The sequence below is a fragment of the Pinus tabuliformis genome, chromosome 2_2, assembly GCF_031772625.1.
Source record: "Pinus tabuliformis cultivar Carrire ecotype Pingquan chromosome 2_2, CPIR1, whole genome shotgun sequence".
In the NCBI taxonomy this organism is placed as follows: Eukaryota; Viridiplantae; Streptophyta; class Pinopsida; order Pinales; family Pinaceae; genus Pinus; species Pinus tabuliformis.
The window spans coordinates 1,240,648,072-1,240,671,878 of NC_142300.1; the positions used below are offsets into that span (position 1 = coordinate 1,240,648,072).

The 23,807-nt window shown below is 39.3% G+C and overlaps 1 protein-coding gene across 1 annotated transcript; it reads left to right on the forward strand.

Annotated features, from left to right (window-relative positions):
* The first annotated feature begins 1,156 nt into the window (after window positions 1–1,156).
* On the forward strand, window positions 1,157–2,053 carry LOC149197981 (disease resistance response protein 206-like). Its single transcript, XM_089404036.1, has one exon. It carries the CDS (start codon window positions 1,252–1,254, stop codon window positions 1,861–1,863), a length of 612 nt encoding a protein of 203 aa, XP_089260162.1. The 5' UTR covers window positions 1,157–1,251; the 3' UTR covers window positions 1,864–2,053.
* The last annotated feature ends 21,754 nt before the right edge of the window (window positions 2,054–23,807 follow it).

Here is a 23,807-nt window from a genome sequence, read left to right on the forward strand (position 1 = left end):
ATTACCACCATTACCACTTTCCCTTTCATTGAAACTCTATATATACCTGGTAACTTGGTTTTACCTGAAATTCTTTGACATGTGGGTTGATCAGATTCCAAGCCTTTCTCAAGGACAACTTCCAAATCCCAATGTTTATAGAGCGAAGAAAAATGATCCAAGGTAAATGAATGATAAGCACAAATTCGGCATCCCATTGTTTAAAAGGAAAATGGACCAAAGGTGACGAATATAGCATCCGAATCCCAATGTTGAAAGAGCCAAGGAAGATGAATCCAAGGAGAAAAGAAAATGAAGTCTGACAAACAAAACGGACAACCAAATAAACATGTGCATAAACAATCATATATTAACACCACCACGCTAACATTCAAACTCCCAACGAAATAAATAAATAAATGAGAAACCGTAAGTACATGATTTGAACATCAGTAGCTTTCAGAGAAAAAACCAGCATCAAAGGAAATATTGCAATAGCAAACAGAATAATGCAACTTAACTTTTTTAAATTGAGACAGAAAATTTTGAACTACCGTTATTGATGCTATTACAACATTCGTTAAAGCTACTAACATTTGAAATATCAGAAATTCATGTTAGCTTCTATTGAAATTTAGTTGGGTTTTATCTATTTTCATATTTATTGCATATACAAATTGAGGAAGGGGTGAGATTATTATCTACTTTGGCGTTTTAATTTAACTAGGTGGAAGATAAGATTTTGAGGATATTTTGAAATTCGATACACAAAGCTGCAAAAATCAGACAGTCACGTACCCTCTTGAAAATAGTGAAAGTGTATTCAGAGTCTAATCCGGACTCTACTGATTCAGGGTGGTACCAGTGATTTTACGTAATCTTAATGATATAGATATATTTTCCTATGGGCGAAGGAAATATCCTTAGGTTACTGATACTTCCCGGCCTACCGCAGGTTCAGGAAAATATCAAAATCAGTTCAATTTCCTCTGAAGATTTCAACGCTTTTAATCTCTTTCGTAAAGCTTAAGTAGGCCGCTATCTTAGTGTTAATGGAATATATATGTATTCTTGTGACTTAGGGAAAATAATTATTTATATGTTATTTTATTTGAGACTAGCAGCACTCCTAGAATTGTCTATAAATAGATCAGTAAGCGAGATGGAACTCACATAGTTTGAGTCACATACTTCCTTTCTCTTTTAGAAGTTGCATCTATGCCTATGATCCGACCATAAATTTCAGCAGAGCCCTATGTTTAGAATCCGAGCATGGCCAACTGCGTGACAAGTGCTAAACTCTTGAACTTGTGGTTTCTATGGATTCTGTTGTGGGCTCCAGTTTTTCTGGAAAAGGTGTATGCAGCCAATAATAGAAGGGGGCATAAGAACACTAGGCTTCGATTGAAGCCTTGCATGAATCTGGTTTTGTATTATCATGACATCCTTTACAATGGCTCCAACGAGCACAACGCAACATCTGCCATTGTGGCTGCTCCTCACGGGAAAAACCTTACCGCTCTCTTTAGTAGCAACGATCACAACTTCGGAGATATGGTAGTCTTCGACGACCCTCTCACACTCGACAATAATCTGCACTCCCCTCCTGTGGGCAGAGCTCAGGGATTATACTTCTATGACATGAAGAACACCTATAGCGCCTGGTTTGCGTGCACGATTGTGCTGAATTCTACAGACTATAAAGGCACAATCACATTGGCCGGGGCTGATCCGACCACTGTTGAATACAGGGATTTATCAGTGGTGGGAGGCACTGGTGATTTTTTCATGGCAAGAGGGATCACCACCCTTTTCACCGATACGTTTGAGGGAGAGGCTTATTTCCGACTCCGTTTGAACATCACACTTTATGAGTGCTACTGATATATCGCTTAGGCGATGATATAACGTTTAAGTATCGCTATGTTATTTTCTTTCCTTTTTCCAGGTAGCCGTATTGCATATATGGTTGCCTCTTTTGTTAATCTGCTAGCCATCACTGTCTTCTGTTAATCTGTTCGTAGCTTGTTCTGGGCTACCTTCCCTAATGTTACTGCGTGTGCACCGCTTTTTTTATTTTTATTTTAGCAAAATACATGTTACTGACTTTGGAGGAGTAAACGTCATGAACATATGAACTGTTCAACTATGATGAGGTGATACTGGTAAGGCAAACATAATCCCGACAAGAGGCTTTGCATCCATTCGTTTCGTTATAAGGCTGATTACTCATGTGTGCGCTAAAATGTGATAAAATGCCCGCTAGGCATAAACAGAACATATTTTCAACCAAAAAAATTGTCTTTAAAATGTGGGTGTTATATTTAATTAGGTAATATGGCTAAAGACAAAGTTGATCCTCGATATTGAAAAAGTTTAATCAACTGTTATTTTCGGAAATTCCATAGTATATTAGAGAGCAAACTTATGTAGCCATGCAACAAAATTATTTTAGAACATGGAATATCTAGAATTTGAAAAAGTTGTTAGAATGAAAAGAGAGAAGTCTATAAGTTATCTCTGGATTGATTAGACCATTGTGGATGATCTATCTTAAAATGATTCCCATGCAACATTGATCACAATAGCATAGCTCATTGGGAAGTCTATAAGTGGATCCATGTGGTTGTATGAATATCACAAGAATGGAGGCCAAGATCACCCAATTGGAAGCCAAGATACATGTCTTAACTCATAGAAGGAAAGATGAAATAGCATGGCCATCTTCCAAATCCACATCAACAACAAGATGTCCACCTTCCAAGCCAACATTAATAATTAGTTGGACTTTTATAATGATAAAATATGGTTAAAAAAATAATAGGAAATCTTTATCGAGTAATTGTAATTGCATTGGGTCACCTTTTATAACACTCAACTCCTATGATTCATAGATTCCTTGAGGTAGATTTGAACAAATTTAATGGATTTGATCTAGCAAGATGGGTCGGTCAATCAAAAGTTTACTTTTCCTTCAAGGATATTGATGATGAATAGTTGAAAGTTAGAGTGGGTGTGTTATGTCTACACATGGAGCATTAATGATGGTGGAAATGAAATTAGAATGCATGTGGGGGGTACCCTTCTAAGAACTAGTTTGCGCAGGGAATTTAGCTCAATTTGAAATTAATAAGTTAATGTTTCAGTAATGTTGGCCAAGTTGTGCCACTTTAGCATAATGGAATAGTTTATTACTTATTTCAAGAGATTGACAGTCAAAACAAGAGGTATGAATTATGTGCTTTTGAACCACTATTTTGTTAGTGATCTCAATGAAGAGAAATTTGAAGCAAAAAATGAGATATATGACCTAGATACCTAGTTGGAGGCCTCCCAACAAGATAAAGAAAGCACACATGGTGGTAATTTCCTAACCCAAACATTCCAATTTGTTCAATGATTGTATTCTATGTAGAAATTCCCATTGTAGATCAACAGATTATGCAATAGACTAAAGCAAAATACAAAATCTACTTCTACAACAAACTTTGCGGAAGCTTAATCGAATTGAGCAAGATCAATGAGAACACATATAACTGAGAATGAGAAATCAATCACACATAACACATAAAAAATAACATGGGGAAAGCCTTAACCTAAAACCCGAATCTCTGTATTATCATACAAGTGGAAATCTTGTTCAAGTTACAAAAATAATTAGCTCTCAAGCTATCCTGCTTTCTCTACAACCAAACAATACAGCTCACAGACTGAATAGACACGGTATATATCCTCCTCAAGACCTCCAAGCCTCCTATTTCCTTACGCAATTTTTCTTGGGGTCCAGTGATGCCACATGTGTGAATTTGCCTCATCACACTCACAAAACTTGAAGAAGTAACTGCGCAATCCTCAAGGAAAGAATTCCTCCTGCATGCAAGAAATATTCACAATGGAATATTCTAACAACTGATAATACATTGCCCCTCCATCTGATCTCAACTAGGTCTCTGTCTGAACTGACATGCATGAGTTATTTATGAGAGAATATTCAGTTATCTGAAGTGCAACAGTTACATGCATGCATGCATTAACTAACTGAACTCACAATACAAAATTTTTGAATTAATCTAACTGGACTTGACTCAATTAACTGAGCCAACTAATTATAACTCAACATTACAACTCATCCTTATCTCTTTAACTGATGGATAAATTCCTCAATTAATGGAGAAACTATTGCATGTCCCCACATAGACTTCATGTTTGATTTTCTACAACTAATTAACTCATGGTGAATTAATTAATTATTTTACAAACAACTGCTAAGATCAAATTCGAATTTTTACTTCTCTATTTTAGTTTAGGGACTAACTAAAATAGGAAAGTATTCTGAAATGTTATTAATAGTAGTACTAAATTTAGCACTTCTATATTTAACATTTCTTGTTGCTATTTTCAACACTCCCTCTCAACAAGAAAGGGATTATCAGTAACCCCAATCCTGTCTCTGTGGAACTCGAACTTGAATTTTGACAATGCCTTAGTCAAAATATCTGCATCTTGTTCCTTCATTGAAACATACAGCAACATCATGATCCTCTTGACCACACAGTCTCGAAGATGGTGATATCGGATATCAATGTGCTTGGACCTGTCATGAAAAGTTGGATTCTCAAAGAGTTTGATACAACTCTAATCATCGCAGTAGATCACGGTTGGATCCATCCTCTGACCAAACAATCCCACTAGAATCTTTCGCATCCAAATGGCCTCACATGCAGCCTGATTAGCAGCCATGCATTCAGCCTCTGCTGAGCTAAGTGCAACTGATCTTTGTTTCCTGTTGTACCAGGAAACTACAACTGAACCAAGGTTGAAGATTCCTCCAGAAGTGCTCTTCCGGTCTGATGGACCCCCTGCCCAATCCGCATCTGTGAAGCATTGAAGCTTCACTCCCTCTGTTCGTCTATACCATAATTCAAACTGAGACGTGCCTCTGAGGTATCTCAGCACATGCTTCGCTGCCTTCGAAAACAACTTGGTAGGCTGAACCGTAGCTTGACTTAGTCGGTTCACCGCAAAGCATAAGTTGGGTCATGTGTTCACTAGATACATAAGTGAACCCACTAGCTACCAATAAACAGTAGCAACTACTACCTCACCTGAAGTAGCATACTCCTTCCTCTAGTTCCCAGCTAGAGTCTCCATAGGCTTGCACTTCTCCATGTGAAAGCGCTTGAGTATCTCATTGACATACTTTCCTTGAGACATAAATACTTCACCATCTTTCTGCCACACCTCCATGCCTAGAAAGTAGTGCATAAGACCCATGTCTTTCATTTCGAACTCTCTTGCAAGGTCCTCCTTGTACAACTATATCAGCTGATAATCACCTGTCAAAATCAGATCATTGACATAAAGAACAATGATCAATGGTTTACCTTCTACCATGATGTGGTAAAGTTTCGCATCTTCTTCAGTCTTAGTGAAGCCCAACCTGATGAAATAGCTGTCGATCCTGGTGTACCAAGCATGGGGTGCTTGCTTCAGCCCATACAAAGCCCTCTTGAGTCAGCACACATGCGACTCACGTTCGAAGGTCTCGAAACCTTTTGGCTGCTCAATGTACACCTCCTCCTCAATCTTCCTATTGAAGAATGTTGTCTTCACGTCCATCTGGTGGATCTTCCACCCCATCTGAGCTGATAGTGCCAACATCGATCTAATCGATGAGTACCTTGCTACGGGAGAAAAAGTCTCATCGTAATCGATCCCCTCGACCTATGAGAAACCTCGGGCAACAAACCTTGCCTTGTGTTTTTCAACAGTGCCATCAGCTGCCTGCTTTACTTTGTAAAGCCATCTGGAACTCACCACTGACTTACCCTGAGGTCTTAGGACAACATCCCACACACTGTTCTAAATGATAGAGTCATACTCCTCTACCATTGCATCAATCCAGACTGGTTGTTGCACTACCTCCTCGAATGAAGAAGGTTCGGTGTCTACACACTCCCCAACCAGGGCCATGTACCCAGTGTACCACTTGGGTGACCTTCACTGTCTGCACTGAGAAGATGGCTATCCCACATTCTCTCGCGCATCTAGCATCAACTTGTCATCTTCCCTTGAGCGTTTCCGCCCATCTCTGGAAGTCTCAGCATGAGTGGATGTCTCCACTCCTGGAGCCTCTGCATGCGGTTGCTCAACATCAATATGAGGCTCCTCCTCCTTCGGAACTGAAAGTTCCACCTCTACATGCAACTTGAGCTCCCTCTCATGTGATAATCGCATGGCTTTTTGTTCATCGAACTTCAGATCCCTGTGTACCACTGTCCTCTGAATGGTAGGTAGGTACACCTGATAGTTGTGGGGTGTATCTGTGTACCCCACAAGTATTCCCAAATCAATTGTTGGGTCTAGCTTCTTCCTGGCATCTTTGGTCACATGACAGTAAACTGATGATCCAAAGATTCAGAAGTGACTTACATTAGGTCACTTCCCGAAAAAAGCCTCCATAGGTGTCTTCATCCCCAGTATATGGTGCAGGCTTTTTTTATGCAAATTTACTGTTGTATTTCATGCCTCATCCCACAAATGCAGTGGTAGGCTTTGGTCATGCAACATCGCTTGAGCTACTCCCATAATCAATCTGTTCTTCCTTTCGACCACCCCATTCTGTTGTGGGTTATGGGGTGCCGTCAACTCCCGTTTAATTCCTTCTGTAGTGAAAAAGTCCTTAAACTGTTGGGAGGCATACTCTCCACCATTGTCGCTACGCAAGGCTTTTATTTTATTCTTTCTCTACCAAGGCTTTAAACTCACAAAACCTCAAGAAGGTCTGATCCTTCTTTTGCATAAATTAGATCCAGCATCTATGAGAAAAATCATCAATAAAAATAACGTAGTACCTTTGTTTAGTGGTGGAGGCTGTAGAGAAAGGTCCACAAACATTTGAGTGAACTCACTCTAGGATTGCTCCAGCTCTACTCTCTCGATCCAGAAAGGAAGATTTCGCGCACTTACCTAAGGTACAACCTTTGCATGTATTCGTTTGCTCAAGTTTTCCCTTGGGTAATCTGGTAGAGATCTGTTGCATGATCTTCAGGGCTCCATGGTGCAAATGGCCCAGTCTTCTATGCCATAGCTCGCCAACATCTTGGCTCTGCACCATCTCAGCTTTGGAACTCAAAGCAGCACAGTCGTCTACCTCCAGCTTGTATAGATTCTTTACTCGAATCCCAATTCGCTTTGTCTGTCCAGTACCGATATGCCTCAGGAATACCTTTCCTTTACTAAAGACTACATCATAGCCTTTATCTTCTATCATAGCAATAGACCCAAGATTCTTCTTCAGGCTTGGTACATACTTTACATTAGTTAGGGTGAGGGGAGCTCCATGCTCCCTCTAAAACACAACCATACCTTAACTTGAAACGCGATACTTTCCATCATCACCCATCTTGATCCGCATCTGGAGATCCTTCTCCTCCAAGGTACTGAAAAGATTCTTGTCATTTGACATGTGGAATGAAGCTCCACTGTCCAGGTACCACACACATCCCACCATGGATGAAACCATGCATGCGATAAGCGAGAAATCCAGCTCAAACTGTGAGTCCAGTGCCTCACCATCAAATCCCTTCGAGGAACCCTTTTTGGATTTCTTCTGTGGACAATTTGTAGCATAATGGCCCACTTCATGACAATGAAAGCATCGCACTTTCAATTTGTCAAACTTCTTCCCACCATGGGAAGAACTGGATTTGGGATGGGACACCTTCCCTTTCCATTTCCTCGCCTTACTCACTAAGGCTATATTTTCCTCATCATCTTTCTTCGATGAGGATCCATCTCTGGTGCTTCTTCTTATTTCCTCCTGCATCATATCCGACCAAATTCATTCCCAATCTGGTAGTTTTTCTCTTCCATTAACCAAGTCTTGGTAGCTATGCCAACTCTTACAAAGACCGAGGAGTGCAAGACTCGCCATGTCATCATCAACGGTCATGATCCCTACACTTCCAAGCTCATCCTAGCAGGTGGTGAGCTTGTTCAGATTTGTAGAGTTCATGTTGCCCTTTTCACACTTGATCTTATGAAGCTTGTCTTACAGCGCCAGCTTCCTCTGATTGCTGCTGTTCTGATATAGATCTTTCAATGTTTTCCACATCAAAAGCGATGTCTCCTTCCCATGGAGACTCGAGACTATGTGGTCTCGAACTCCCTCCAGAAGGATTCTTCTTGCTCTAGCCACACATTTCTTCCATTCCGCCAATTGAGTAGCATTAGTCGGCTTGAGAACTTCTTGATCAATGAAGTCCTTTAGACTTTTATCCTCTAATACTACTTCCATGTGATCCTTCCAGGCTATATAATTCGAGTTGCCATCAAGGGCATACTCGAGTCTTAAACCATTGAATGCCATTGGTGAAACTAAGACGTGATAAGAACTCGATTTCTATATTCAGGAACCTCAAACTTCGAACTTCTCCTTCTTGTATACTCTTTTTCGCCTTGATCACCTTTGGTCTGATACCATGTAGAAATTCCCACTGTAGATCAACAGATTATGCAATAGACTAAAGCAAAATACAAGATCTACTTCTATAACAAACTTTGCGGAAGCTTAATCGAATTGAGCAAGATCAATGAGAACACATATAACTGAGAATTAGAAATCAATCAAACATAACACAGAATAAATAACCCGGGGAAAGCCTCAGCCTAAAACCCCAATCTTTGTATTATCATACAAGTGGAAATCTTGTTCAAGTTACAAAAAGAATTAGCTCTCAAGCTATCATGCTCTCTCTGCAATTAAACAATACAACTCACAAACTGAATAGACACAGTATATGTCCTCCTCAAGCCCTCCAAGCCTCCTATTTCCTTGCATAGTTTTTCTTGGGGTCCAGTGATGCCACATGTGTGAATTGGCCTCATCACACTCACAAAACCTGAAGAAGTAACTGCGCAATCCTCAAGGAAAGAATTCCTTCTGCATGTAAGAGATATTCACAATGGAATATTCTGGCAACTGATAATACACTGCCCCTCCATATGATCTCAACTGGGTCTCTGTCTAAACTGACATGCATGAGTTATTTATGAGAGAATATCAGTTATCTGAAGTGCAGCAGTTACATGCATGCATGCATTAACTAACTGAACTTACAATTAACTCAACAAACTATTTGAATTAATCTAACTAGACTTGAGTCAGTTAATTAAGCCAACTAATTACAACTCAATATTACAACTCACCCTTATCTCTTTAACTAATGGATAAATTCCTCAATTAATGGGGAAATTGTTGCATGTCCCCACATAGACTTCATGTTTGATTTTCTACAACGAATTAACTCATGGTGAATTAATTAATTATTTTACAAACAATGGCTAAGATCAAATTCGATTTTTTACTTCTCTATTTTAGTTTAGGGACTAACTAAAATAGGAAGGTATCCCGAAATTCTATGTATAGTTGTACTAAATTTAGCACTTCTATATTTAGCATTTATTGTTGCAATTTTAAACATCCTACCATCATGCCTCTCCACAGTCCCTTAAGGTGCATAAGTTAACTCTAGAAAAAATATTAACAAAATATTAATGCCAAGGTCCTTACTGTAATTGTGATGACAAATTTATCTAAGGTCACAAGTATTAGAAACATAAATGATTTTTCATTGATATAGAACAGTTTGGTGCTTCTAAGGTAATTTTAGATGAATACCTAACCAATTTGAGATCAACTAGAGTTTCTACCTTCTCCTAATGAACCACTTACTTAGGAGCCTCAACCTTATGAGGGACCCCAAATGTGTATCCATGCTTCGTCAAGCTTACCATTCACAAGATCTTGAAATTGGTGGGATACATCAAGCATCATAAGGTGATTGTTTTATATGATAGTGGGTAACCACACTTCATATTTAATATAGTTGTAGAAGAAACAAAAAGTAAATGTCATGTATGCATAAATTTCAAATCATGATAGCCAATAAAGTTAATGAAATGTGGTGGTAAGTATGAGAAAATCAAACTTCAAATGGAAAACTTTTCCTACAATCTAATATGTTTTCCAATTGAATGGGAGGTTGTGATATCATTTTGGGAGTATAATGGTTGTGAACATCAAGAAATGTTACCATGTATTCAAAGGAGTTTCACATGAAATTCAATAAGGAGGGACATCGATACACTCTCAAATACTCCAAATAGGCTCACTTGAAATATTTAGCACTCACCATATGGAAACGCTTATTAAGAAGGGCCACTTAGGGATTATTTCATAATTAAATGGCATCCAAGTTATGGATAAATTCATAGAAGGATTTCATATTGATTTTTAGTTGTTTCTGGAAAAACATAGTCACGTTCTTCAAACACCTCACAACTGAACCCCATAAATGGTGATCATGATGACAGGATCCCATTGATTTTAGGATGTAAAAAACCTAATGTACATACCTATGGTCATTAGTTTGCACATTAAAATGAAATAATAAAGATCATTTAGGAATTGATAGATGTGTTGGCATGGAAAATGGGCCTTCTCAACTTCACTGTCTTAATCAATGAAAGGGTCCAATTAGGCTTTCTTCATTGAAATGAAAATTCCTTTGCGTATGAACCAACTACCATAATCTAAGAAACTTATCATTCAAATGCTCTTCGCCTATACTAATGTCAGATAATTTAATGTAAATGAAGAAAAATGAATGAATTTAGAATCATTGAAAAATAGTAATTTGCAAGAAATGCAAGGTGCAAGATCTAGTTGGCCAAATCCTAACTGAAGGAGAAAAGAAACACTTTTGACATGAAAAAAGATTTTAGCATAAAACAGTAGAGAGAATAATAATGACTAAATCATATGCAAAATAAAGGAAACTCTAAGAAATTAGGAATAATCTCCAAGTCACCATGATCCAAGAGGATCTTGACACCAGCTTCCAAAGAGTACCAAATCAAAGAAGAGCTTAAGGGAAGATTGGTAAAGGTGAAATCATTTAAAATTACATGAGGACAAAATGTTCAATGTACTCATGTAATTTTTCATGTAAATTTTAAACGGATATTGATTGAATGTGAGAATCCACCTCACAACCCATTTTCCTAATTTCAAGTGGGCGTTGAGATTTTCATGGGATTGTTTCCAATAAAAATTTGGATAAGGTCCAAATTTGTTGGAGTTGAGATATTTTCTCCTTAAGAGTCTCATAAGTTCCTTTGTTTATGGAACAAGAGAGTTATTCTCTCCTTGGAATATGGATTTAAGGAGATGTTCTCTCCTTTGTTTTTGGATCTCAAAAAGTTGTAAATTCTCTTTTGTACTGTTTGTTTCTGGAGATAGTTTTGGCTAGATAGAGTTTTTTGTAGAAGTTTTGAGAGCTTCATGTGGAGAAAACTTTTGTGAACTTGTAGAGCTCGAGAGCTCTTTTAGAGGAATTATTTGTATGTGAAAGTCTTGAAGTATTTTTGATAGTAGAAGACAACTCTAGGTTGGCCACCCTTTTTTATAGAGCATTGTACAAAATTTTCTTTGAAGAAAGACAATAAAAGTGATTCAACCTTCGGAGGTGAATTGATCCGATTTTAAACAGGAACACAAAAAATTATAGATATAACCATAAATACAAAGATTCAGTAGAAATAAAACTTCATTTCATTAATATCAAACACTGAAATATGCTTACAAATAGAACGAAAATAAGACTAACTTGGGTGATGGTAGAGTATCTCTGAGAAGAGATGTGGCAGATACATGCCTCTGAAATGTTTGACAATGAGGCTCAAAGGAATATTTATTGTTGAGAAACAATGGAAAACCCTAAACATCCAAAAACCTAACCCTAGGAGATGAAGCGCCAAACTATGGGCCCTGTTTGGGTAAATTGGTACATCAACTTCCTCAGGTCGTAACTTTGGCATACGATCTCCATTTGACACACACAATACCTTGTTAGAAAGATCTATCTGAGGACTACAACTTTTGAGTGAGCTACATTAGTAAATGACCCATGTTTCTCCCAGTTTTCTAAAAAAAAATGTCATTTAAGGCCTCAAAACGGCTCTAAAAGTTCATGACCCGAAAAACTTCCAAAAAATAGTAAATTGTGCTATAAATAAGGAAACTGAAAAACTAAAAGAAACAATGGTGGAGGTCCAATTGTAATAGGCGGGTGGCCACCAATATCCACCTAGATCATTCCTCCCCCCTTAGGAAGTAATGGTCCCCAGTGCGTTGAGTTCCTCCATGAGATGAGGAAACTTCTGTTGAACTTGGTCCCTAGTGAGCCAGTTGCCGTAGTGAAGGAGTTGGCTTGCTTTGACAACTTGATATAGTTAGATCCTTTTTTGTCAGGTGTTATTGATCTGCGTGTCCATGATTCGATCAGTTGTGGCTTGCTCCATGCAATCTGGATTTAACTCTATACGTGTGAGATGTTTCAGTGTCTGATGTGTCCAACAATGGTGGGAAGTGTTAGGTTCCTATACCAATAGGAGTCATAATTTTTGAATGTCTGAGATTAAACCTGTAATATGTACATACCTTTTCTTTCCGCAAATGTTTTCCATATTCAATAAAAAATGTTAAGAGGGTATGTCCTAAAAGAAAAATCAAAGGACAAAAAGAATAAGAAAAGGTCCAAAATAGTGAAAATATGAACTCCAAGAAAAGAAAAAAGACCATGAAAGTGAGCAAGCCAAAATGCCACTACTATTTACTTTTTTTGCATAATAAGTGATTGTTTGCAGTTTGTAATCTTTTCCACAACCCATGATAGTCAAAATTCTTAAACTTTACTTTCATGTTTCAATTTCATGTTGATAGTTGGAGAATAAAATTTGACCAAATTGTTTAATCTTGGCAGGTCATTAGATAGGTAGAGTAAATAAAAGGAGATAAACTATTTAATCTGAGCCCTTGGATGTAATAAGGTTAGAATTAGTTAGTTCACTATTGTAAAGAGAAAGAAAAATGTTTGATAAGGGTTTTCTAGCTCAAATGCACCGTAATAAAGAGAAGTAAAAATGGTAGGATGAGTAGGAGGGTAACTAGAAGAAAGGTTGCAGAAGAATGATGATTGATTAGACAAAAGCATATTTATTATTCTCATCATAAAAGTTTCAAATATGAATGGGCACTCAAGCATGCAGATGGATATCAAAGTCAGTTAATTAAATTCCTTCATTCATTTCACCTTTTACTTAACTAATTTCCCATAATAAAGTTCAAAGTACTTAAAAACCCTAAGTCAATGAGGCTCAAAGCATTTCTATGACTTTTGGAGGGACCAGACCCTCGACTCAACGACTTATAGGAAATAAGAACTAAAACCCCCTTATAAAAATTCATCGCCCCCTTCAGTTCATTCATTTCCCCTAATAATACTCTTTTCCTAAGGTTAAATTACTTTTACCTAGGAAAAGTATTTATTCCCCCACATATATCATTTTCATACAAAAACGATATATCCTAAGTTTTTATGTATTATCGGAAAAATATTAAAACATGACATATCATATACTTATGGTATTGTGCCCCTTTCCACTCATTTTGTTAATTACTAATTTATTTATTAAATCACAAACAAAAACCACTTTTTTGTATATATTTAACTCCCACAATATTAATTAACCCCAATGAGGCTTAATTATATAAACTATGATTTTCTACCCAAACACCAACAAACCCACTAACTAATCAATCCACGATTAAGTTACTCAAAAACCCAATTAAACCCTTCGCTAGTTACCCTAACGTGTTAACCCCACCTTAATCCCTCATTAACTAAAAACTACCGCACTTAATCACCCGTCGGGCCCCCCAACTACCCTCAGTGCAACCCCACTGCCCAATCACTCCCCTCCACATCTGACGGCCCTCATCCATTTTGGATGGGCTCAATGTCCAAACTATACCCACCCAAAAAGAGTTGTTTTCCATCGGTCCCCTAATGCTACGTATCGTTCACTTGTGAAATTGGGAGGCCTCCCCCCAATACCACTGAATGCCCAAAAGCGGTGCGATGGAAACCACTTATCATCGACTCCATACACGCCAAAAAATCCACTGTTCACCCCACTACATGAAAAAAAATCACTGTGCACTCATACCCGCCAAAATTGACTTTTGTGCATAAATCCAGAAAGTCCCAAATCAGTTATTTTAATCGTTTTTTCAACTAAAAAGCTTCATGCATGCACCTGTAAACGTCAAAGTTGTCAACCTACATCCAATTGTACCCTAAATATGCCACAGAGCACCTAGTTCACCTTCCAGCCTACTCAAAACCTTTTCAACTGTTCGCAGTTGCCAGTTTCCCTATTCAGAGCCAGTTCTCCTTAATTCCAGGTATTTAAGCCATAATTCACTAGAAAACCTATCAATTTCAGAACCAGTTGCTGAGTTTTATTAGTTAAAGTAAAAAATTAATTAAAGAAACTCTAGCAGCTCAAACCTACTCTGTACTGAACCACCATTGCCCTAAAAACTGAAAATCACCTTCCCCATTCTCAAATCCACAAGAACTGAGAATGGCTACCCCAATTGCCATGGATGTTAGACCTATTTCCACTCCTCATCTAGACCTAGACCATCTCCCCCTGGCAGACAAGGATTTCCAAATAAAGGACACCTCTGTCCATGAATCCCCTCTCAAACTCTACTACCGATACAGAGACCAATACCTAAACCATGCTGATAAAATTGGTTTTTGGGAGTCCAATTTGCCCAAGTACCAATTGTCTAAAGTTCACATTTTCCTAGAAATTGTCCATTATTTCCATGCAAACTATATCCCCAATCAAAGAGTAGTGATGTCCCCTAACCAAACCATACTTTTCACCATCACTGTTGAATCAATAAATGAGATGCTGCAACTTCAACTAGGGAAAACCTTGACTCCTCTCTCCATTGGAGACATGTTGGATTTATTTCCCAAGCTCAGCCCTGCAAGATTGGCCCAAATAATCCAAACCTTCATTGTAGGAGAAAATTATACCCCCAAAGAACCTCCTCCATATGTGTATACCATATTTTCCCCATTTGGCCAAGACATTGTAGCAATGATATCCAGTTTCCTAGGTTATACCACCAGTCAGTACATAGATGAGGTCATCTTGGCTTTCATGTCCATATACATTCCAGGATAGCCTCCTGTTGTTATTTATGATTATGCCAAGTCTATAGTTGATAGGATGCATGACCAGTTCCTTAAGATAAGTAATGAGCGAGTCTTCAAGTATTCTTCTATTTTATATCACCTTTTCCTCTACTACCAAGCTGATAAGTTCCCATTTACTCTCCAAAAGCTTGACACAAAAGGTCACCCTAGATCAGTAATTTTCTGGACTCCATTGATCCATAAATATGGCTCCCCATATTCATATACAGACTTCATAGACCTATTTGTACATTCCAGTGTGACAATGCTGATAGGCATCCCTCCTCCAAGGATCAGTTCAGATATAAAGAGGATCCTGCAACTCTCAAAACAATCGAAAGTGGGGGATTTGTCCTTGTACCAAAACCACACTGAGATTAGATTTTATGGCTGTGAGCTGGCCCCATACAAACTACCCAAATACCTCCCAATGAGGTTATTTGCTCTAGAGTACTAGAGACATATAATCAATTCAGATGAGGTGCATTTTTTCAAAGCCAAAAAGAAGGCCCAGCTCAGGATCAAAGACAAATTAGGTCCCTTTATTTGTAACAGCTGAGAAGATGGGAAGGAGGCAGACCTAATATTTCAAAGATTAAATCTAAAATAGAGCTTCATATGGAGATATGATCCCTTAGATTTCATTTGCAATAGAAGATAGAAAAACAAGATGGCTCCCTATATTCATCACTACATCCCTGAAATAGAAAAGTATGCCAACCAATTGGAATGGGTGGAAAACACTTTAAAGGATAGGGATAGTACTGAAGTTGTTGTGGAAAACACATTACTTGATCTAGAAAAATAGCTTGATGAGGGTTCTTTCCTGCAGGTGCCAGAAGAATCACAGGTACAAGAAGAATCAGAAGCACCAAACCTATCAGAGGTACCAGAGAAATCAGATATACCAGAGCAATCAGAGAAAACAGACAGACCAGAGGCCACCATGAGTACCCCCCCAGTCTTACAGACTCCTCTAAATGAGGAGAAAAGCCTCAAGAGAAACAGGGAAGGGGCTACTACTTCAGAAAAACCAACATCACAATCCTATGCAGAGACAAGCGGGCTAAGAGGCAAAGAGTGAATCCTGTCTCTGAATAGGAATATACAAAGGAGATAACTGAGGTTACCAGCACAGAAAGAGATGGGAGCAGGCAGGCCACTCCATCTCGAGGCATCCTAAAACCTTCCACATCACACACTTAGATGTTGGAAAGATAACAAAGTGTTGAGGTATCCTCTTTTAGAATGCCAACGAATAAATACCAAGACATCAAAGAGAGATACAAAGAAATAAAGGCTAGGAATGAGAGGCTGAAAGCCCAAAACTATGCACAGTATTTGAAGATAACCCCTACCAATCAGACAAGGCTTATGTCAGCATATGATGTTAAATAGGGAAAATGCAAATGACCTTCATCAAGCCAACCATTCAGCAGCCAAGGGCAACAACATACTTTAAAAGAGTGGATTTTGAAGTATTGGCAAGGGATATTCATCCCATTGACCAGATTGAGCTACATAAGTAGGCAGATGAAATGATTTATTCTACATTGACAGGGAAAGCCATAGTAGCCCACAAATTTCAAAACTCTTTAAACAATATGTCAGCTCAGTTTCAACTGGAGAAGGCCTCCTCACAGGCCAAAGATACAAGGATCAAGTCCTTAGAGGACTTAGTGATAGGAATGGGACATGATCCCAAGGATGTGAAAGAAAAAGAACAAATAATTAAAAAGAAGAATGATGACATTGCTGCACTGAAGAAGCAACTCAAAATTCCCCAGCTGCATCACCCTCAAACAATGGAAGTCCTAGAAGCACAAAAAGGACATGAAGAGCTTATGGACCTAGTCGTAAAGCTAAATGATCAGGTTAAAGAAACAGAGAAAGAGTTGGACACTTTGATTCAGTCCAAGAAAAGTGACCTGGCCACAAATTACACAACTGCCATCCCCACATTGACAACAACAGCTCCTTCCACAATGGCATCATCATTGGCACCTACAACTCCACCTTCCACAGCACTTCCAATTTCAACTGAGTCCACTACAGCAACAGGTACTTCAACTGAAAAAATAACAGAACTGGTAAAAGCTATGGAGGAGATGTCCATCCAAGCTACAGAGCTCAAAAGATTGAAGGATAAAGTGGAAAGCTTAGAAACTGATTGCAAATTTCCCAAATTCAGCGAAGAGAAGAGACATAGAAGGTCCTAAGGATGGGTGAGAAAATCAAAGTCCTAGAGAAAGATTTAACACTGCAGAATCACTAGGACAGACTAAAGAGATGCTATGGGCCAATATCCTTGACTATGTAAATGATATTTGGCCATCAATCAAAGTTTTATTTGAGCAAACTGAATTGGTGAAGGTAGCCATTGAAGCTATCCAGAAAGTAAAGGTGGAATTAGGAGACCAACCTGAGGATGCAAATTGACTCATCCACCTCTTGAATAGTAAGAACAGATATGAGCTCCATGATCTTGGTGTAGAGGATAGGACTGAAGCCATCCTAGAGATTATAAAAGTTATTTCCAAAAGAAAAATCATGTTCAACTTAGAAGAAAAGTGCCACAACATGCAGGTGGCCATTGACAGGTTTATGGCCAAATTTCAAATTTTGAGGGACAAAGGCTCTCCTAGTCCTATGGTCATCCATGAAAAGCTCATGACCCAATTGGATTATAGTGATAGACTTAGGAAGCTAGCCAAGGAACAAGGCAGCTCTTCAGGAATTAAATCTTTGCCCACTGGCGAAGTGTTTTATGATACATTGGAGAACCTGTTTTTCCTAGAACATGAGGTGAAGCATTTATTTCTCACCAAGCCCAATTTTGCAAAATACATAGAGGTAGAAGAAATTTACAGAAGAATGTTAAAGGTGAGATTTCTTGAGGCAGAATGGTGGGAAAAAATGACATATTTACTATGAAAAGTTTTAGATTGGAAAGTTACCAAAGTAAATCTGATAGGCAGCCAGTTGAAACTGGTGAAAGACAGATAAGTAGGGTAAAAGAGTAACAGAGTCAAAGAGTATCAGTGAAAGATCAAAGTAAGGAAGATTCCAGCGTGAAAATACCACAACTATAAACCAGCTTAAGGGGCTAAAAAATCAACATAAATAGCCACCAAAACCACAATAAAAGGGACAGCAAGAAGCAGTTTCACATCTGTCTCTATCTTCATGCATGAAGATATTTTATTCCCTAGATTAAATCTCAAACTGTTATGAGATATTTTGTAATTATTTTTTGTATAAATACTTCACATTTCGAAGTATGTAGTGTGGATTCCATGACATTTCTATAGACTTTTCCTCTCAAATCAAAATTCTATTGTATCAATGACTGGATTGGCTTGCTGGATCAAGGAATAAAGATCAGATATTTTACAGGATTCTTGTGTAAAGCGAAATACAAATAAGTATTCTCTCATGTTTATTGTTGTTTTCTCTTATGTTTCTTCATAATCTTGTTTGTTTCTCTAAAATCTAAATGTATAACAAGGAATGATATTTCAGAAATTGCTTGAATGCACTCTGTCTTGACTGTTTTACATTCTGAATGTTTTCTCCTAAACTATCTTAGCTAAGGAATTCTTAACTGCTCCTTAGCTTCCATAGTTTCTCCTCTGATCTATAACAAAGGATTCTTAATTTCCCTTTGTTCATGATCACCCTCCATTCTTCATTCTAATCCCAGTCCAAGGATTCTTAAGTGCCCTTTCACCCTAGTTAGAATCATTTCATCCATCAGACCTAAAGATTTTCCTTTTGCTTTGCTAGCCTGCCCTGTGAACATTCCCTTTAATGATCTGGTCCAATTATGTTATCCATTTATTGACTCCATATCCCAATGGCTTGAAGACCTAACTCTATCCATCTGCTCTAAGAATTTCACCACCCAACCTTCAATTCAGAAAAAAACCCCATGAACATTAAGAACTAGCCCGAAATCCCATAAAAGAAAAGCTAAACTATAAAGAGAGAACCCTCTCTAGACTTATGTTGGATAGAACCTAAGCCTAAAAGATTGGTTTGTGGTTACCTCGGATGATTCCTTCTTTTGATAACTTCTAGGGAAAACTTTTGAGTGATAGCAGGAAGTATAGTCGAAGGCGGTCCATAATGAACATTGGGTGCAGACCAAGGAATGGGGGAATGTTGAGCTCAAATGCATTGTCTCCCATAGCCTTGGTAATGGTGCAAGGACCATATCATAGTGGTCTAAGTTTCTGATAGGCTCCGGTAAGGTGTTCCTTCTACAAATGCAACTAGACTTTGTCTCCCACCTAAAACTTGTGTGGCACCCGATGTTGATCACGTCGCTGCTTGTACTTAGCATTTGATTTGTCCAAAATGTCATGGACCTACTGGCATATATGTTGGATGTGCTAAATGAAGTTTTTTTCCTTATCGGCTTCCGACTGGACATGAGCCGAATCTACCTGAGTAGCTACATATGGTATGGCCACATCAATGGGACATAGTGGCTGGAATACCAAGCCCACCTGAAAAGGGTTGTGTCCAGTTGAGTTGTGGAGAGCCTGTTATAGCTTTGTTGGACATAGGGGGATGCTTTGAGTTTTACATGCACAAAATCTGTACGATCATCCTATTGACGACCTCTGTCTGGCCATCAGTTTGGGGATGAAAAATTGTGGACTTAGTGAGCTTGGTGTCCAGCATCGTCTACAGACTGGACCAAAATGTATTGAGGAACCTTCTATCCCGACCTAAGATGATAGACTATGGGATCCCAAAGTGTACCCACACTCATTGAAAGAAGATTTTAGCAGTGGCTTCTGCTGTGATATTCTTCTTGCAGGCCACCAGAATGGCCATCTTGGAGAATCTCTCAACGACCACAGAAACACAGTCATTGCCATGCTTAGTAGAAGGAAGGTTTGGCATGTAATCCATGGAGATGGATTCCCCAAGGTTGACTAGGGGTAGGCAGCGGAGTATAGAGGCCTTGCTTCTTGATGGTCAGATTGGCAATGGCATAGGTAGTGCAGGATCTGATACACTTCTCGAAATCCTATCAAAGATTTGGCCAATAGAAATACTTTTGAAGTACTGCCACTATTTTCTTGACCCCGAAATGCCTAGCAACCTGACTGTAGTGCACTTCCCAAATCATCATGGCTCGCTTGCTTGAAGGAACATAAAGGTGTCCCAGGTGGAATAACAGGGCATCCTAGAGGTGAAAATTTGGAACTTGCTGACCCTTGAAAAGCATCTGGTATGTCTGGCCGAATTCTGGGTTGCTTTTTTAGAGAAGTGGCCAATCAAAAGTCTCATGCCCACAAGAGTTTTTCACAGTGGTTAACGCCATGATCGGTGGTTGGCTAAGGCAGTCTGCAACATTATTGGTGCTACCCTTATTATACTTGATATTCCAATGGAACTGTTGCAGGTATGTGGACCACTTCTGATGGAGATCATTCTACAACTTCTCTTGCATTTTTATGAACTGCATGAGTTAGTGGCCTGTGTGGATGAACGTTTCCTTCCCCAAAATGTAAAGCTTCCATTGTCGACAGGCCTGCAAAATGGAATACATTTCTTTGTCATAAGTGGGATAGTTTTGGACTGTGTCTAAAAGTGTCTCATTGTGATATGCCACTAGATGCCCCTATTGAGTAAGGACTGCCCCAATAGCATAGTCAGAGGCATCTGTCTCGATCTCAAATGGTTGTTGCAAGTTTGATAAAATGAGCACTGGTGCAGAGGAGAGGTGATGTTTGAACTCTGCGAATGCCTTCTGTTGAGATTCAGAAAAAAAATAATTTTTCTTTCGCTCCTCCCTTGGTGAATTAGCTCAAGGGCCAAGTGATATATGAGAATCCCAACACGAACTTGCAGTAGAAATTGGCAAGAACAAGAAAGCTACGGAGGTCTGTCAGAGTGGTTGGGGCTGGCCAATCCCTAATGACTTGGATCTTGGATGGATCCACATGCACCCCTCGTTCATCAATAATGTATTTTAGATACTGAACCTGGTTCATGCCAAAAGTGCATTTCTCCAAATTAGCACACAACTCGTGTTGCTACAGTGTTTAGAGAACCTGTCGAATGTGGTGGAGGTGCTCTTCCCACCTTTGGCTAAAGATCAGGATGTCATCCAAGTATACCACTACAAATGAGTTGGTGAATGGCTGTAAGATGTCATACATCAGCCTCATGAAGTTTGCAGGAGCATTTGTCAACCCAAAAGGCATAACCAACCATTTGAAAAGACCCTCCTTGGCTTTGAAGGTAGTCTTCCACAAATTAGAGGGTTCGATTGGTACCTGGTGATATCCTTATTTCAAGTCAATCTTGCTGAAATATTTTGCCCCTTTCAGTTGATCCAGTAGGTCATCAATTTGTGGGATCAAGTACCAATTCCAGTTAGTGATCTTTTTCAGCGCCTGATAGTAAATAAAGAGTCTCCAAGTCCTTTCCTTCCTCTGTACTAACACGATCAAGCTCCCACAGGGCGATGAACTCGGACGGATGTGACCTTTTTTCAGCAGCTCTTGAATCTACCTCTTGATTCTGTCGTTCTCCAGAATGGAGCACTGATAGATTAGTCCATTGGGAAATGATGCACCCGGGGTCAGATTGATGGAGTGCCTGACCTAACAGTGCAGAGGCACCCCTGTGGGGGAGGTGAAGATGTCCTCGTACTCCTCCACGACCTTGTCCATTTATTGTTGTCGTGTGGAGTGACCTTTTCTGGAGGTCATGGTCACTATCTTCTTCTTTCCTTGAGGGTGTATCATCAGGAAAAAAAATTTGAGATTTTGGAAATGAGCTTACTGCATTTTTTTGTAGTAACCAAAGAGAAGGCGGTAGGCGATGCTACCTATGGTATCATGTATAACTTATTTCCCAAAGTAACAATAACAATATGAGGCCTTGATTCATACACAGCATGTCACTTCCATAAGTATGGTTGACCTAATAATACCGCACAAACATCAAGGGGAGAAATGCCACATAATACCTCATCTATGAAGGACTTGATGTTATATGAAAGGCAACACTATTGGCTCATGCGAATATCTCTTCCTTGGTGAAGCCACCCGATGGTGTACAGTTGCAGATGTGTTGTGGTCGGTAAGACTAGCCGCTTCACAACCTCTGCGAAAATGAGGTTCTTTTCCCTCCCGCTGTCAACCATGAACTATAGCGAGGAAACCTTTACCCACATCTGGGAGTGGAAGAGGCGTTCCTCCTCATCTGGATCTTTGGGTTCCTTCTTCTAGATCTTCGTGGTGGCAACGGTGGCATTGGGCTCCACATTGATAATCTACTACCCTTTATCATTTCCCTTGTTGAGTTCTGACTCAGAGTCGGGACATGCATATGATTCTAAAGCCTTTAGTTTGGCCACAAGTAACTACTTGGCCTGACACTCACTTGTGTTATGAGTGGAGCTCTTATGGAACTCACACCACTTTCTCGTGTCCTTCTTCGGCTTCGCGGTGTTGTTCTTTGCTTGCACCTTTGGTGGGTTGTCCTAGGCTACCCCACCTTGGATTTTCCCTTCCTTCTACGGTTTGGTGACACGTTTCCCCTGCTTTGGATTCATAGATCCAAAGTCTTGCTTCTTTTGTTTAAACTTTTGCTCAAACTTGACGGCATATCAGTATGTCATGCCGAGCGAGGAGATGTCCAGGAATTCCATCTCGTCTTGGATGTACCTGTGCAAGAAGCTGTGGTACTTGAGAACCAAATGTTTCGTAGAATCCTTGATACCCAACTTCATGCGAAGGGTATGAAAAACATTGGTAAACTCTGGCACATCTTGGTCCCTTCCCTATCGCAGTGTTGTCCACTTTATGTCTTTATCCTTATAACTCTTGACATGGTAGTATTTCTCCTTGATGGCATCCAAGAATGAGTTCCAGGTGGATGTAGCTGAAAACAGTGAGTTCGTACTTTCATCCTTCTACTCATAGTAGGTTTCTCACCAGTCCTTGACATGGGGGGCTGCTTTGAGAAGTGAAAAAGTGATCTTTCCTCGACTGGAAAAATCATGAACAGAAAAATATCCTTCTAGCAGATTTAACCATTTATCTACAACATCTGCATCTATCTGACCCTCAAATATGGGAATGCCAAAGTTAATTTGTACCTTAAAGGGCGTGGCACTTCCAGAGTAGTTGTTGGAGGTAGATGCGTCGCCCTTGGGTAGCTGCTGAAAGATTTGGGCAAAGTTTTCCATCATCACATTCCTTTGTTGCTCGAGGGCTTCGTCAAGCAAGATTTTGATAGGATCTCCTTCCCCCTCATCTAGAACAAATACACAGAATTTGGATAAAACTTCTTTTATTATTCTCTTCTTTGGTTACGGACTCGACTTTTCCCTGCGCACTCAACTACAGGGGTCGGTGCACTTAGCTGCGACAACCAGGCCTCTACGCACTTCGCTATAGAGCCTTATCCTACTCTACGACCAAAAGACACACTTAGATACTTACTACTCAATCCCTTGGAATTTTTCCTATTCCATACTTGGTTCTCACTAACTCTTAGAGCCTCGCTCTATTTATACAATCCCATGGTCTATGGACCATGGATAGGCCGAAATTACATTACAAACTAGGGCAGACAACCCTATGACTCTAACATACTTCCACGCCCGCAATTCGTGGGGCTTTACAACATTATTCGGTCAAAGTATGGGCTTTGAGCCCCAAAACATGCTTTGGG

Bases quoted from the DNA above. Each gene is read 5' to 3' on its own strand.
- LOC149197981 (XM_089404036.1), top strand. From the start codon at position 1,252: ATGGCCAACTGCGTGACAAGTGCTAAACTCTTGAACTTGTGGTTTCTA.